Source organism: Papio anubis, chromosome 13 (genome assembly GCF_008728515.1).
Source record: "Papio anubis isolate 15944 chromosome 13, Panubis1.0, whole genome shotgun sequence".
NCBI lineage: Eukaryota > Metazoa > Chordata > Mammalia > Primates > Cercopithecidae > Papio > Papio anubis.
The window spans coordinates 63,801,826-63,816,530 of NC_044988.1; the positions used below are offsets into that span (position 1 = coordinate 63,801,826).

The 14,705-nt window shown below is 49.6% G+C and overlaps 2 protein-coding genes across 6 annotated transcripts in view; one reads left to right on the forward strand and one right to left on the reverse strand.

Annotated features, from left to right (window-relative positions):
• Positions 1–14,705, forward strand: part of RGP1 (RGP1 homolog, RAB6A GEF complex partner 1) — a 48,946-nt gene that overhangs the window by 11,281 nt on the left and 22,960 nt on the right. The window contains exons 1-9 of one of the 5 annotated variants that reach the window (XR_001895737.3): positions 3–120; positions 482–616; positions 988–1,124; positions 1,403–1,486; positions 1,585–1,734; positions 2,011–2,157; positions 2,370–2,497; positions 2,694–2,883; positions 3,414–7,921. Coding sequence is in view for 4 of the 5 variants with exons in the window: in XM_009188521.4 (XP_009186785.1) it covers positions 501–616; positions 988–1,124; positions 1,403–1,486; positions 1,585–1,734; positions 2,011–2,157; positions 2,370–2,497; positions 2,694–2,883; positions 3,414–3,637 (1,176 nt within the window). In the remaining variant the exon portion in view is untranslated. Of the gene's footprint in view, positions 1–2; positions 121–481; positions 617–987; positions 1,125–1,402; positions 1,487–1,523; positions 1,735–2,010; positions 2,158–2,369; positions 2,498–2,693; positions 2,884–3,413; positions 8,629–14,705 lie in introns of those variants that run through there. The other 4 variants (XM_009188521.4, XM_021927399.2, XM_021927397.2 and 1 more) reach the window with 4 other exon arrangements.
• On the reverse strand, positions 3,753–4,887 carry MSMP (microseminoprotein, prostate associated). The gene is made up of 3 exons (XM_003911533.5): positions 4,758–4,887; positions 4,418–4,526; positions 3,753–4,043 (listed from the first exon to the last, which is right to left on the reverse strand). Exons 1-3 carry the CDS (start codon positions 4,885–4,887, stop codon positions 3,863–3,865), a joined length of 420 nt encoding a protein of 139 aa, XP_003911582.1. The 3' UTR covers positions 3,753–3,862.

The following is a 14,705-nucleotide window of genomic DNA, read 5'->3' on the forward strand; positions in this document are numbered from 1 at the left end:
CTCCGCGGAGGGTGGAGGACCGAAGGGAAGTCCCGCCTCTACCGCCCAGCGGACGCTGCCGCCGACGACGCCGCCGCCGCCGCTGCCGCGCACCTAACCGGGACCCAGAGGGGCGGGCAGGTGAGGCCTGGGGGTCCTAATCCCTAGTGTCGACTATGCGAGGTGACGGGCGGCCGTGATCTTGGGCTGGGACGTGGAACTTTGAGGAAAGGAGGAGCGGAGGCCAGTTTGGCAACTCCGCGGGGGTGCCCAGGGAGAAGAACCCGGCGCACAGGGGCGGGGTCCAGGGCCCAGAGCGACGTCCTCCCCCGGGCAGTACTGAGTCTTCAGCCGCCTCCCTGCCACCCGCTTACCCTTCCTATATCCAGGCGCTCCCTCGGGCACCACGGTGCTGACCACCCCTGTCCTCAGCCCTAGGTGCTCACCGCAACGCTCCTCCCTGTCACGGTGCTGACCTCCGCCCCACCTTGTTTCCTTCTAGATCTGATTCCGGAGCTGCCATGATTGAAGTGGTAGCAGAGCTGAGCCGGGGTCCTGTATTTTTGGCTGGGGAGGCGCTGGAGTGTGTAGTGACCGTCACCAACCCCCTTCCCCCCACGGCCACTTCTGCATCCAGGTGGGGATGCTGGCACTGAAGGTGGTGGCCCTTCTGGGAAGAAGCCAGATTATCTCTGGGGCTGAGGCAGAGCTCAGGTTGTCCTGTAGCGACACTACCTCCTTTTGCTTATTGTGCTCTCATTGTAGGAGAGGGCTCTTTAACAGAAGATGTGGATGACATAGCTGTGCGCTTTCCTTCCCCTCCCCCTTTCCCCGTTTTACCCACAGTTTGCTACTCTTTATTTTATGGTTTCTCTTTGGAGTTCTGGATTTCCTGATCACTAGGACAGTCATCTAACCTTGTTGGTTAAGACAGTGCGATAGGGAGCTTGGAAAAGCATTTGTGAGGTCGGGAACTACCTCGAATACCTCCTTTTCCTCTTCCCACAGTGAGGCCCTGGCCTGGGCCAGTGCTCAAATCCACTGCCAGTTCCATGCCAGTGAGAGTCGAGTAGCACTGCCTCCCCCTGACTCTAGTCAGCCAGATGTCCAGCCGGACAGCCAGACTGTCTTTCTGCCACACCGAGGTTAGAGAGGGGCATTTGCCTGGGAGAGGTGGGGTGTGGGGGGTGTGTGTGGAGGCATTGTCACCCATGGGTGAAGTTGTTAATTGTTCTTGTTCTTATAGTCCCTGTTGTGCTGGGAATGTTGGGGAGCATGACTATTTCTTTAGGGGTAGAAGACTATTCTCATTTCACAGCAGGGAAAGAGGGCCTGGCAGCTTTTCACTGTCTCCACTTGCCATGCTAGTCTTGTTCAGTACTGGACAATGGGTCATTAAATTAGTCATTCTTACCTTTTTCAGGTGAGAGGGGTCAGTGTATCCTTTCTACTCCACCAAAAATTCTATTCTGTGACCTGAGGCTAGATCCTGGAGAGTCCAAATCATGTGAGTGATTGTCCCCATCCCTGAATTGCCTTCTAAGCCTCCTGGAGGGAGAACTCCTCTGGTGCCTCTGGCTGCCCTGACAACTACTTCCCAACCAGACTCCTACAGTGAAGTGCTGCCCATAGAGGGACCACCCTCCTTTCGGGGTCAGTCAGTCAAGTACGTCTACAAACTGACCATTGGCTGCCAGCGTGTCAACTCCCCCATCACGTTACTCAGAGTCCCTCTGAGGGTTCTTGTGCTGACTGGTAAGCAAGGGCTCCTGGAGGGAAGGGCTGGGAAAGGACCATGTCAAAGCAGAAATTGTCTTACAGGACTTGCAAGAGGGGCTGCAGGGAAAGTTCCTGGTCTCAGTGATGGTGCTCGGGAGTTGGGAAGGAAGGGAGGGTTCTGGAGATAGAGATGTACACCTCAGCCCTGGCGCCCCTTACCTTCAGCCGTCTCACGTTGGAATCTGAAACCCTAACCTCTACTGTCATCTCTGTTCCCTGTCAGCGTTACCTCTCCACTTATTCTTTCTCTAGGCCTTCAGGATGTCCGGTTTCCCCAGGATGAGGCTGTAGCCCCATCCAGTCCATTCTTGGAGGAGGATGAAGGTGGGAAGAAGGATTCATGGCTAGCTGAGCTGGCTGGGGAGCGCCTAATGGCTGCCACATCCTGCCGCAGCCTCCGTGAGAATTCTTTCAGAATTGTCCTACCCCATCCTTCCCCTCATTGTATTCCCATCTCAGACAGTCTCCTAACCACCACACACTTCTGTGGATCCACTGATACCTCACACCTCCAATTATAAAGAAAAGCCCCACCTTTTGGCCTGTTGTGCCCAGTCCTAGACGTTCCCCAGTGTGTAGACTCCAGGCTTATAGTGTCCTATTCTCCCCAGATCTATACAATATCAGTGATGGCCGAGGGAAAGTTGGGACGTTTGGCATCTTCAAATCTGTGTACAGACTTGGCGAGGACGTGGTGGGGACCTTAAACTTAGGGGAAGGAACTGTAGCTTGTTTGCAGGTAAGAAGGGAGCAGAGCTTCTTATCCGCTGGGTGCTGGAGTTGAAGGGCTAGGGTGGAAGGCCTGTAGAAAGAGGGGTGGCATGTAGAAGGGGATAGTGGGGTCATCCAGGGTCCCTTTGTAAAACAGCTTGAGGTTGGGCTGTCCTCTCACCTACAGACAGCACTTCCTGTTAGCACAGATCTCTTGCTCCCAGTTTTCAGTCAGCTTACAGACCGAGGAGCGTGTACAGCCTGAGTACCAGCGGCGACGTGGGGCAGGGGGTGTCCCCTCTGTGTCACATGTGACTCACGCCCGGCACCAGGAATCCTGCCTGCATACAACCAGAACCAGCTTCTCCCTCCCAATCCCTCTCAGCTCCACCCCAGGCTTCTGTACAGCCATTGGTGAGACCCTCACTGTTACTGGAGAAGGGAGAGGGGGACAGTAAAATGCTGTGCTAAGGGGGGGTGTAATGGATCCTGATTCCTTATACACACTCCCAGACATACCCACATCTAGCCTCTGACCTTGAACAGTTTCTCAGACCTTCAGCCGCTTCCCGTTTCTTAGATGCACTGACCCCTAAACTCCTAACAGCTTGATAGAACTTCCCCATGCCTACCTACTGGGAGCTTGTGATACACTGATTTTTGATTACTTCACACTACCTAGACTTCACTGCCTCACTCTTGGGTTGTTAGGTATTCTATTCTGCTATGTTAGGTATTCTTTTCATTCTGCTATCTTCAGCTGACATCTATGGGACTACCCAATTGCTTCAGAAAAACCCTTAATCACAGCTCCCTGCTCTGTGACTTTTGCCTGTCTTCCTGAATACAGATTGTTTTTTTTCTCATTCACTAACTATATCCTATCATTGGCCTTTACTCCCGCTGGCTTCTAATGCTTGTACCTTAATCTTTTTCTTCCGTAGTGTCCTTGAAGTGGAGATTGCATTTTGAATTTGTAACGTCCCGAGAACCAGGATTGGTACTCCTACCCCCTGTGGAACAGCCCGAACCTACCACGTGGACAGGTCCTGAGCAAGTACCTGTAGACACCTTCAGCTGGGACCTCCCCATCAAGGTGCTGCCTACCAGCCCCACCCTGGCCTCATATGCTGCCCCAGGCCCTAGCACCAGCACCATAACCATCTGAAACTGGCCCACCCTGGCGCTAGTTCCTTGCGAATACTGAGAACTCAGCACCTGGACTCTAGTGGGACCCACTTTTTCCACCTGGGGTCCAATGTCGTGGACAGTGAGAGTCAGGCTTTCAGCTATAGCATTAATTTATTTATTCAGAATACATTGGCAGCTGCTAGTGGTTTCCCTGGAAGTGGCAGCAGCAGTGAGCAGTCAGCAGATGGGTGATCAGTTGAGTTTAGCTGGAGTGGGGAGCAGGAGCCCCAGGAACAGGGGTGTTGGCTGAGCCCCATTCTGGGTCAGGCCCTCCCCCTTTGCAGGGCAGCCGAGGGTCAGATTTTTGCACCAAGGAGAACTGGCAGGTTCCTGCCTCCTGACGTACCTCACACCCAGCTGGAAAGTCGATGGGATGCTGGGACCTGGGAAACCAAGGATGGGGGAAGGAATCAGCACAGTGAAAGGCTGCCTTTATCCCTGCCCATATGTTCCCTCTCTCACAGCTTTCCCCACTAGAGCCCCTTTCAGTGGCCCCTTGGTCCTCCTAAGCTCTCACCTACCATATGTGGGCCTTTTTGTTTTATAACAGGAGTATTTTCTCTCCAGGTACACCCCAACCTCCCCTGATTTATAGCCTGAGGCCTTATCTTTCACACTAGCGTTGGGCCCTTCATGTTCGGCCCATCTTGTACTGCTCTTCTGTTCATTCTTACATCACAGCAATCTAGTCCCTCCCTGGTCATCCCTCAGTCATTCACATCAGAGTCATTCTCTCTGGCTATCTTTGGTCACTCACGTGTCACAGCAGCCCACACCAACAGGATGCAGACAGGTGCAATGGAAACAGTCCTTGCGGAGCCAAGACTCACCCAGGGAGAAATATTTCCCCTCATAGTGACAGGGGGCTAGGGAAGAACGGAATATGTTAGTGGGTGTAGGAGTGCTGATGAGAGGCAGAGTCTCTTCAGGTCTGGGGTGGAGACGGTAAGTACATACTATATCCGTATTTAGTTTGTCTTTCCTCTTTCACAGCTGAAGGGAGCCTGGGTATTTTGACATGGGATCATCTCTAAGGCCCCGTCCTCCCTGTGCCCTCTCTGCTGCTCCTTCATTCCTAATGCCTCACCCCACTTTACCTTGAGCTTGGAAGTAGCACTTGCTGTAGACTCCTGGGTGCTGGAGGAGTAGAGACATCACCAAGCAGACGATCCCCCAGCCTCCTAGGATCCCCTTGGCCTGTCCAGCCCAGAGCATCCTCAGGGCCATTACTGCTGCACAGCCCTCTCGGACCCTTCTTGGCCTCTGCTCAGCTACTCTGGTCTTGACTCCTTGACTTTGCTTTGCGTTGCTCCTTGAGTCTTAGTTTCTTTCTTTCTCCCCTGGGCTCCTGTCTCACACTATCTCCCTGCCCTCTGCTCTCACAGGCTGGGGATGTTTATAAAGTGAGGACCCTGGCCCCCTGCTGAGTAGAGCTGGAAAAGCTGTAACTCTGTTTCCTGAGGTGAGGGCATGAAAACAAGAGGTCTAGCTTTAACAAGCTGTGAGAGCTGATTCATGCCCCGGCACAGCTAGAGGGAGGGAGGTGGCCATGGAGCGGGCACTGGACTGGGCACTTCCCCAGCAAGGAGGCAGGAGGGGTGAGGGCCCCCAGGTGGTCCCCAGATCTCTTCCCTGACCTGAAGAGAAGGAAGCATTCCACCTTCCCCCTTTCTCCCCCACTGCCACCACCAGGGGTGTGTACGCTGGGATCCCTGCCTGGACCGGAGGGAGGCATTTCCTGGGGATGGTTAATCCTGTGCCCCAGCCAAACCCAGGAGCTGCAATAGGGTGCGACGGCCAGAGGCTCCAGGAGAGTGAGCAGGCACCTGGAATGGAGACTGTGTTTCTCTCAGATCCTGGGGCAGGGTTTCCCTAATGTATCCAAGAAATAGGGCTGCCCCTCAGAGATGGTGGGGAGGGTCCCTTTTCCTCAGGCATTCCAGAGGTGAACTGTCCATTGCTTATCACCCTCAAACATACAGCAGATGTGGGATCACCCCACCTCTGGGGATGGTTCTTTCCCCCTTTCAAAAAGGAGCATCGCTATGTGCCCTGATAGGATGAATCACTCCAGGTTCACAGAGGTGTCCTCTCTTTCCTCCCATATGTAATAAGTGTGGTTTTTAGGAATTTATCATTTGGCATCCTCTGAGTTTCCCACAGGTTCTGGAGGAGCCCAGGATGCATGATTGAGAGCATAGGCTGCAGAGACAATCTTCTTGGATTCAGATCCTGACTCTACTTAGCTATGTAACCTGGTCAGATTACTTCACCTCTCTGAGCCTGTTTCCTCATCTATAAATTGGGGATAGTAATGCCAACTCATCGGGCTGTTATGAGGATTAAATGAGATAATGCATGCAGTGCTCTTATCACCATCTCTGGTACGTAAGCATCAGGAAATAGCAGTTGCTGTGATTGGGGTTAAAGCTCAGAGGCAAAATGGGTGACATCCTTTTCTTTGAATGACATTAAGCAGTTTGTGCATAGCTGAGGGCTTCTGTTGGGGATGGCTGTCTCCTGGCATAGACCTCTGCCCCTTTCACACTCATGCTCCATGTTAGCAGTCCCCATCCTTTTTGGTACCAGGGACCGGTTTTGTGGAAAACAATTTTTCCAGCAGTGGATAGAGGGGGATAGCAGCGAGGGGATGATTTTGGGGTGAAACTGTTCCACCTCAGATCATCAGGCATTAGATTCTCATAAGGAGCGTGCAGCCTAGATCCCTTGCATGTGGAGTTCACAGTGGGGTTTGCACTTCTCTGAGAATCTAATGCCCCTGCTGATCTGCCAGGAGGAGGAGCTCAGGCGGTAATGCTCACTCGTCCGTGGACCATGTCCTGCTTTGTGCTCCCGCTTCCTAACAGGCCACAGACTGGTACTGGTCTGTGACCTGGGGGATGGAGACCCCTGCTCCATGTCACCTTTCCCACCTCTTTCAAAAACAGGTACCTCCAGGAGCATTTTGGTTTTGGCCCTTGTATTGACTTCTGAATGTCTAGTTTGAAAAACTGTTCCCAATAAGCCTTCTTCCCCCAGATCTGCACCCTTACCTCTACCGTGGGACAAGGTGTCCTTTTAAGTCTCCTGCTTTTTCTCACTGGGATTCGGATCCATTTCTTCCCATCTCCGCTCATGTGAACTCTCCAGTTCTCCTTTCTCACCACTCTCCTGCTAGCCATCTCTTTGGCACTAAAGGCCCTGGTCAAACTGGATTTCTTTCATTTTCCATACTTCAAAGACCCATGTTCCACGTATTCCCCATAAGGACAATTTCTTTGGCGTTTATTTGATTTGTCTAAGTTTTCAGTCCCGTTTACTCCAAGACTCACTCCCTGCCACCTAGTGCATCAGATACAACTTCCGGCTGACTTTTCAAGGGGGGCCGCCCTACCTGTCATCTCTTCATTGTTCAGAAATGACTGTGTCAGTGCACCTCATACTGCCTTCCTGTCCTCTTCCAAGGAGACAGCTAAGGTGGATGGAGATGCAGAATGGACCTCACGTTCGCCCTAGTCAGGACTGATGCCCTTTCCGTTTCAGAGGAGTGCCAAGAAAAAACTCACAGTTGCACAGCAGGGTGCTGTGAGGTCGGCTGCAGTGTGGGAGGCACGGCCTGGGCCTGCTCTCTGGGCGGGAGCAGGTGGATTCGAAGGCCTGTCTAGCACGAGGACCCAAAGGTCTTGTCAGTGGCCAGTAGCTCTGCTGCCTTTCCCAGAGAGGGGGTCCAGTGGACACCTTGGAAGGAGGCTGGACTGTGGGCCATCTTCTGCAAGCTAGAGCCAGCCCAATAGGGGGCGGACGTCAGTGGGTAGCTGGGGCGCATGAAGGTGGGGGTGATGCTGAAGGGGAAGGGAGCCCCAGTGGGGATTGGTGCGTGTGCGGAAACGGGGACAGAAGTGAGGGTTCATCGCCTGTAACGAAGATGAGGTAGGCATACAGGGGCTTCTGGAAAGCTAGAGGCTGGGCTGAGCCAGGAGTCCTCTCCCAGAAGTTGGGGGGCGGCGCAGAGGTGTGGGTCGAGCCCGCATGCGTGCCTGATGGGGAGGGGGTGAGTCGTTGAGGACCAGGCCCGCTGGGTCCCCGGGGCTCGGTGGCTGGCGCGCAGGGCCCGGAGGGGGCGGCTGGCGCGCACCGCACGCATGGGGACAAGGAAAACATCCGCCGGAGGCCCGGCCGGGCGGCGCTCCAGCCTCGGGGCAGGTGCGCGGCGAGGAAGTGAGAGTATTCCGGCCCCACCCCCAACCCCGGCGGCCCTCCGGTGAGTCACCGCCGACCCCCGCCGCCGGAGGGAGAGGGGAGCTGCGGGCCAGAGCCCCGGAGGGTCTGGAGGAGCCAGGAGGGTTTCTGGGAGCAGAGGGTCACTTAGTGGGCTTCTGTCCTGATGTCGCTACGGGCGCGAAACGGACACTGAACACAGTCTGACTGAATGGAGGCAGGTGGGGAGGGATCCCTTGGGAGAACTTGGCGGACCGAGAGCAGACCCCAGGGCAAGGAGGAGCCCCCGAGGAGGAAAGGGGAAACCGGCAGATGGCGAGGCCCAGAAAGGGCAGGGGAGCCGGGTTGATTGGGGTGACACAGGAAGGAAACACGCCAAGTTAGGCCTGGGAGAACTGAGGGACCTGAGGAGGGAGGAGGGAGACCAACATCAGGTGGGAAGGTGGAAATGGCTAAACCCCAGGCATCAGGTCTGTCCAGAGGCTGGCGTAGACAGTGAAGGGTAGGTTTTAGGGGGTAGGGGGAGTTATGATTATTTGGGTACATTTTGGGATTATTTGGTCTCATAGGTAGAAGGGAGCCTGCTGGTCTCGTGTAACGGATGGTTTAAAAGCAAGGTTGTCTGCGTCTTGGATTACTGTCTGCCATTCAGCCTTTGCCAAAAAATTTGGCACTGATCTGCACATTTTTATAGTCATTTAAAATTGTGTGACTCTATTTGTCAAACGATTTAGGTAATTTTGGATTTTTTAAAAGTAAAAATTTAAAAATAAAAATAGAAGAGTTGCACAATCTAATTCAATATTTGACTTAAAACCCAAAGTGAGGCTCTCAGATTAATAATATGGTGTTGAGCCTTTTTCTTGTTTGACCCTTCTGCCATTTTCCCCTCACTGACTTGATTGAATTCTTTGTGACTGATGCCTCAGTTTTTCTGGATCAGTAGTGCTGCACTTCTACTTTTCCTCTCCCTCATTTTACTGTCTTTATTTTTAACCTTTTTTCTGTGTAGCCCTCTAACAGGCCCTATACATTTTGAACCAAGTAAAACATTTCTTGAAATGGGAGCCTTGGACTACAGTATACAGAGACAAACAACTCACAGTTTTAGCATATATGTTAGGCTACTATCTTCTGTGGATGTGTATATAACTATACAGTTTCTGTATTTATCCTGTGGCTGACAGAAAAAGTTAAAGCTGTTTAATTCACCATAGTATTTCTTTTTTTTTTTTTTTGAGACGGAGTCTCGCTGTGTCGCCCAGGCTGGAGTGCAGTGGCCGGATCTCAGCTCACTGCAAGCTCCGCCTCCCAGGTTCACGCCATTCTCCTGCCTCAGCCTCCCAGGTAGCTGGGACTACAGGCGCCCGCCACCTCACCCGGCTAGGTTTTTGTATTTTTTAGTAGAGACGGCGTTTCACTGTGCTAGCCAGGATGGTCTCGATCTCCTGACCTCGTGATCCACCCGTCTCGGCCTCCCAAAGTGCTGGGATTACAGGCTTGAGCCACCGCGCCCGGCCCTTTCACCATAGTATTTCTACAACACAGCAATTTATTAGCCTGACTTCTCTTCTAAAATCAACACTAAAATGGTATTTTGTATTTGTCTCAGAGACACTAATTCTGTCATGATCCTTATGATCTGTGTTGGGCCAAAGGCGATTACTTTATAAATTATAAAGAACCTTAAACTCTGCATTGCCTTTGGTCCCAAACAAGCAAATCTGGGTCAATTAATAATAACAAAAAAAAAAAAAAAAAAAAAGAAAAGAAAAATGTCTTGCTTTGGGCCCTGTTGCTTTCTCCCATGCTGTTTTAGCCCCAGCCCTACCCTATGCCCAGTGGCCTTTGCCTTCATTCCTTCTTTGCTCTGCTGGGCATCTTGAGAGGAAAACTTCACACTAACTTCCTCTACTATAAATTCTCTCCCTTCTCTCAACTCTACACTTCTCTTCGCCAACATACACCATTACTGCTTCACTGATTTTTTTTTAAAGCCCTACAGTCCTTTCTGGCTCTTTTCCACCTTTAACACTCTTATGTTGAAATCCTCCCTTTTCCTCCTTTCTCTTTAGTAAGACCTCAGATTTTTTAAAAAGCTAGGCTTGATTGTTTATTCTGCATGGTCCACTTCTGCCTTCCTTCCTCTTCTATTACCCTTTTCTTATTCTAGACTGTTTTTAAACTCAGTTATGCTTGCTTTCACCAAAACCTTAAACTTTCCTGTGATTAGAAAAAGATGCTTATGTTTCCATTACTTTTCCTACAATAAAACACATTCTCAAATTCATATCCACTTCAAACTCTCCCAACGTTTTGCATCCAGAAGCATAAAGTGGCCATTATTGTGAAGTCTACTGAGTGACCATTTAAGCTTGGTGTTATGCCAGACACTGTATAGTTAATTTCATAATCCTGGTACCAGTTTTCTAAATTATTACAGACAATAGATGATGGGCTGGGCACAGTGGCTCACACCTGTAATCCCAACACTTGGGGAGGCCAAGGCAGGCAGATTGCTTGAGACCAGGAGTTCAAGACCAGCCAGGCCAACATGGTGAAACCCTGTCTCTAAAAATACAAAAATTAACTGGGCGTGGTGGCGCATGCCTGTAATCCCAGCTATTCCGGAGGCTGGGATGGGAGAATCACTGAAACCTAGGAGGCTGAGGCTCCAGTGAGCCAAGATTGCACCACTGCACTGCACTTCAGCCTGGGTGACAGAGTGAGACCCTGTCTCCAGAAAAAAAAAAAAAAAAATTCTTTGATATGCAATTGCTTCTCCACTTTCCCTTCCCTCTCATGATCTCTGCTCAGTAAAACCAAGGTGCAGTTTCTGGATCCACCTATCTTGGGGTGATTAGGAGTAGAGGGTTGTAAATACCTAGAATTTTTTTCCTTTCTGATATAATTCTTGACCTCCTTCTAGAAGTCCTGTTGTCTTTGCCGTAGAATTTTTTTTTTTTTTTTTTTTTTGAGACGGAGTCTTGCTCTGTGCCCCAGGCTGGAGTGCAGTGGCGCGATCTCGGCTCACTGCAAGCTCCGCCCCCCCGGGTTCACGCCATTCTCCTGCCTCAGCCTCCTGAGTAGCTGGGACTACAGGCGCCCGCCACCTCGCCCGGCTAATTTTCTTGTATTTTTAGTAGAGACGGGGTTTCACCGTGTTAGCCAGGATGGTCTCGATCTCCTGACCTCGTGATCCGCCCGTCTCGGCCTCCCAAAGTGCTGGGATTACAGGCTTGAGCCACCGCGCCCGGCCAGAATTTTTATTTAAGCATTCTTTTGCAGAAGAATCTCTAATGTCCTTTTTTCATCCAGATTTACACTTGACAAATCCTAAAGCTACTTCTACACAGTTCCTTTATCCATTTTTCCTTTTTTGTGCCTATGTTATTTTTCATGGGTTTATCATCTCTTTACAAATGGGCTGCATTCACTGAGGGGCAGCATTGATTTCCCGCTGCTGTCACCCAGTGCCTCAGCCTCTCTTGATTCTTTTTTTTGGTTCACCCTTGTTTCCTGTACTTACTTTCCTTTATTGTCTGTTCTAATCTTTTCCATATCTATCTGTTTAATGAAATTCACTATTTTGAAAAAGATTTCTGGGGTCTCAAAAGTTTTTCAGGGGATCTCACATAAGTCTCTGCATTGTGACCTAAACTGTGTAGCATTGATTTCCAATAGATTGAGGCTAATGGGCGAGGGGAGGGGGTGGTTGTTGGGAGAGTGGAATATCCTCATGCACAGAGTTTCTCAGCTGTGACACTGTTAACATTTTGGAGGATAATCCTTTGTTGTGGGGTGCTGTCCTGTGCGCATTGTAGGATGCTCAGCAGCTACTCAGTAGATGCCAGTGATACTATCTCAGTTGTGACAACCAAAATGTCTCCAAATCCTGCCAAATGTTCCTGGAAGACAAAATATGCCCTCTACCCGAGTGTTGAGATTACTGTGCTAGAATATCAGCTTTTTGAAATTGATTAAATGGTTATACTTTCTCTTCCTAACTGCTGATTTGTAGCTGGAGTTTTAAAAGTGTGGTCTTTGACTTACTTGGTAGGTGGTAGCTTCTTAAAATTGCAGGTTCCTGAGCATATCCTAGACCTACTGAATCAGAAATGCTGAAGGTAGAACCCAGATCTGATTTTTACAAGACACTACCTTCCCACCCCCAACCAGGTAATTCTTCTGCCCTAGGCTTGACCCTCCTGTGGCATAACTGCTGCATTATCTACATTTTTTTTCCCTGCAAGTCTTCCTGGTGTTCCAGCTTTGCTTCCGCTTTTGGCCCCATGATGCCAACACAAATAAGGAGGCCTCAGGTTACCAAGACAACTGGAGCACAGGAAACCGTAAAGGCTCAGTGCTCCCACAGGCATCACGGACTGTGGCTATGCTGGCTTGCTTTCTCCTTAGGGACTCAGTCATACTTCCTTTTCCCTATCCCCCAAACTACCCAGACTGGCAGATACTGAGGCCCAAGCCACAGATCCTGATTTCACAGACCTGGTAGTAGATTTATGGGGTGGGTGGGATAGGGAATGGTGAATGAAGCTTTCCTTCTAGCATTGATATTTCATGTCATTTTGGTGATAACTGAATTTGTAATCATGAGAACTACATTTCCCTGGGAGTTGGTTGTTAGATGCAAGCTTTGAAATCAGGATGCTTCTCTTTATTTATGTTATTTATGCCTACTTCACTGGACCTTGAGTCTTAGATGTTTTTGCATCCCTAGCTAAATTTCTTTACAATTTGCTTTGGGCCAAAAGGTTTGGCAATCTACTTCTAATACACTGGAAGCAGCTAATGTTTAGCAAGAAAAGAATATTTTTAGGGCCAGGTGCAGTGGTTCATACCTGTAATCCCAGCACTTTGGGAACATGAGGCAGGTGGATTGCTTGAGTCCAGGAGTTCAAGACCTGCCTGGGTAACATGACAAAACCCTGTCTTTACAAAAAAGAATACAGAATTAGCCAGGTGTGGTGGTGCACTCCTGTAGTCTCAGCTACTCAGGAGCCTCAGGTGAGAGAATCACTTGAGCCTGGGAGGTCAATGCTGCAGTGGGCCATGATTGTGCCACTACACTTCAGCCTGGATGACAGAGCAAGACCCTGTCTAAACAACAACAACAAAAACAAATAATGAATTTGGGTTCTGTTTACACTTACCAAAGCTAGTCATTTTTTTTTTTTTTGAGACAGAGTCTCGCTTTGTCGCCCAGGCTGGAGTGCAGTGGCCAGATCTCAGCTCACTGCAAGCTCCGCCTCCCGGGTTTACGCCATTCTCCTGCCTCAGCCTCCCGAGTAGCTGGGACTACAGGCACCCGCCACCTCGCCTGGCTAGTTTTTTGTATTTTTTAGTAGAGACGGGGTTTCACCTTGTTAGCCAGGATGGTCTCGATCTCCTGACCTCGTGATCCGCCCGTCTCGGCCTCCCAAAGTGCTGGGATTAACAGGCTTGAGCCACCGTGCCCAGCCAGCTAGTCATTTTTTAAAGGAGGATCATCTGGCTTGATTAATTAAGTCTCTTTAAAGCCATGAATAAATGAAAACCTACTTGCGCTTAGATGCTTAAAAATACTGACTCGGGCTGGGCGTGGTGGCTCACACCTGTAATCCTAGCACTTTGGGAAGCCAAGGCAGGCAGATCACTTGGGGTCAAGAGTTCGAGACCAGCCTGGTCAACATGGTGAAACCCCCATCTCTACCAAAAATACAAAAAAGTAACCAGACATGGTGGCACATGCCTGTAATCCCAGCTGAGGCAGGAGAATCACTTGAACCTGAGATGGAGGTTGCAGTGAGCTGAGATCAGTGTGAGATTCTGTTAAAAAAAAAAAAAATTCGACTTGATCCAAAACAGGAGCAGACTGCCTCCCTGGGACATTCATGCCATGCCAGAGCAAGGGAGAATTCAGGGAAATAAGGCAGATGTGATAGCTCTCCTCAAACAATTGAAGGACTGTCATGATGAAGAAGCGATTAGATTTACTTGGTTTAGTTCCAGAAGATAAAGAACTTTTATTTAGTGATGGGGGACAAGCTTTGGCTTGATAAGGAGAACTTCTGACTCATTTGCGGACCCCGAAGTGGAGGAGCTGAATTGTTAGGCAGTAAATTGTGTCCATATTGTTTATATACGTGTTAGATGACTGTTTGCACAAGGGTTAGATGAGGTTTTAGACATTAAATTGGGTTCAACCTGCAAGAAGAAGCAGGCAGATTTAGGAAAAGTCAATTCGCCCTTTCTGTCATGTGATTCTGTGGCACTATTAAATTCATTGTTACTTTTCTAGGCACCTCTGTCAATTTTACCCCCTTAAGTAAGTGATAATAGAGTTGATAGTAAAGTCTTTAGAGATTTCTCAAACTTTGTTCCTCAGCCCTCTGGAGATTTCTGAAGGATGCCTCAGAAGTGGCTGACAAGGTTGAAATGAAGGCTAGCTGAGGCTCTGAGCCCTTTACCTATGCTTCAACCAGAACAATCTTGCTTTTATTTGTTTTACAAATTAAATGTACTGGCTTCCTTGAAGATTTTCTTTTTAACTGAAAAAAAAAAATAGTTCTGCTGTTAAAGAAAAAAAAAAGTTAAAGGCTCTGATATTTCAAGATGTTCCTTTTATTGACAGGGAAACTGAGATATGGAAGAAGTGTCTTGCCAAAGGTCACACAGCTAGTAAATTTCAGAGCTGGGACTCAAATCTAGCTGTTCTAGTTCAAATCTTTTGTTTCCTCCGCTCTACAAGTCTGCCTTGTTAGAATTCAGTAAAAGCTTCTCTCCATTCTACTGGCCACCACTGTAATCCAGAATCTCATTTCTTCTAA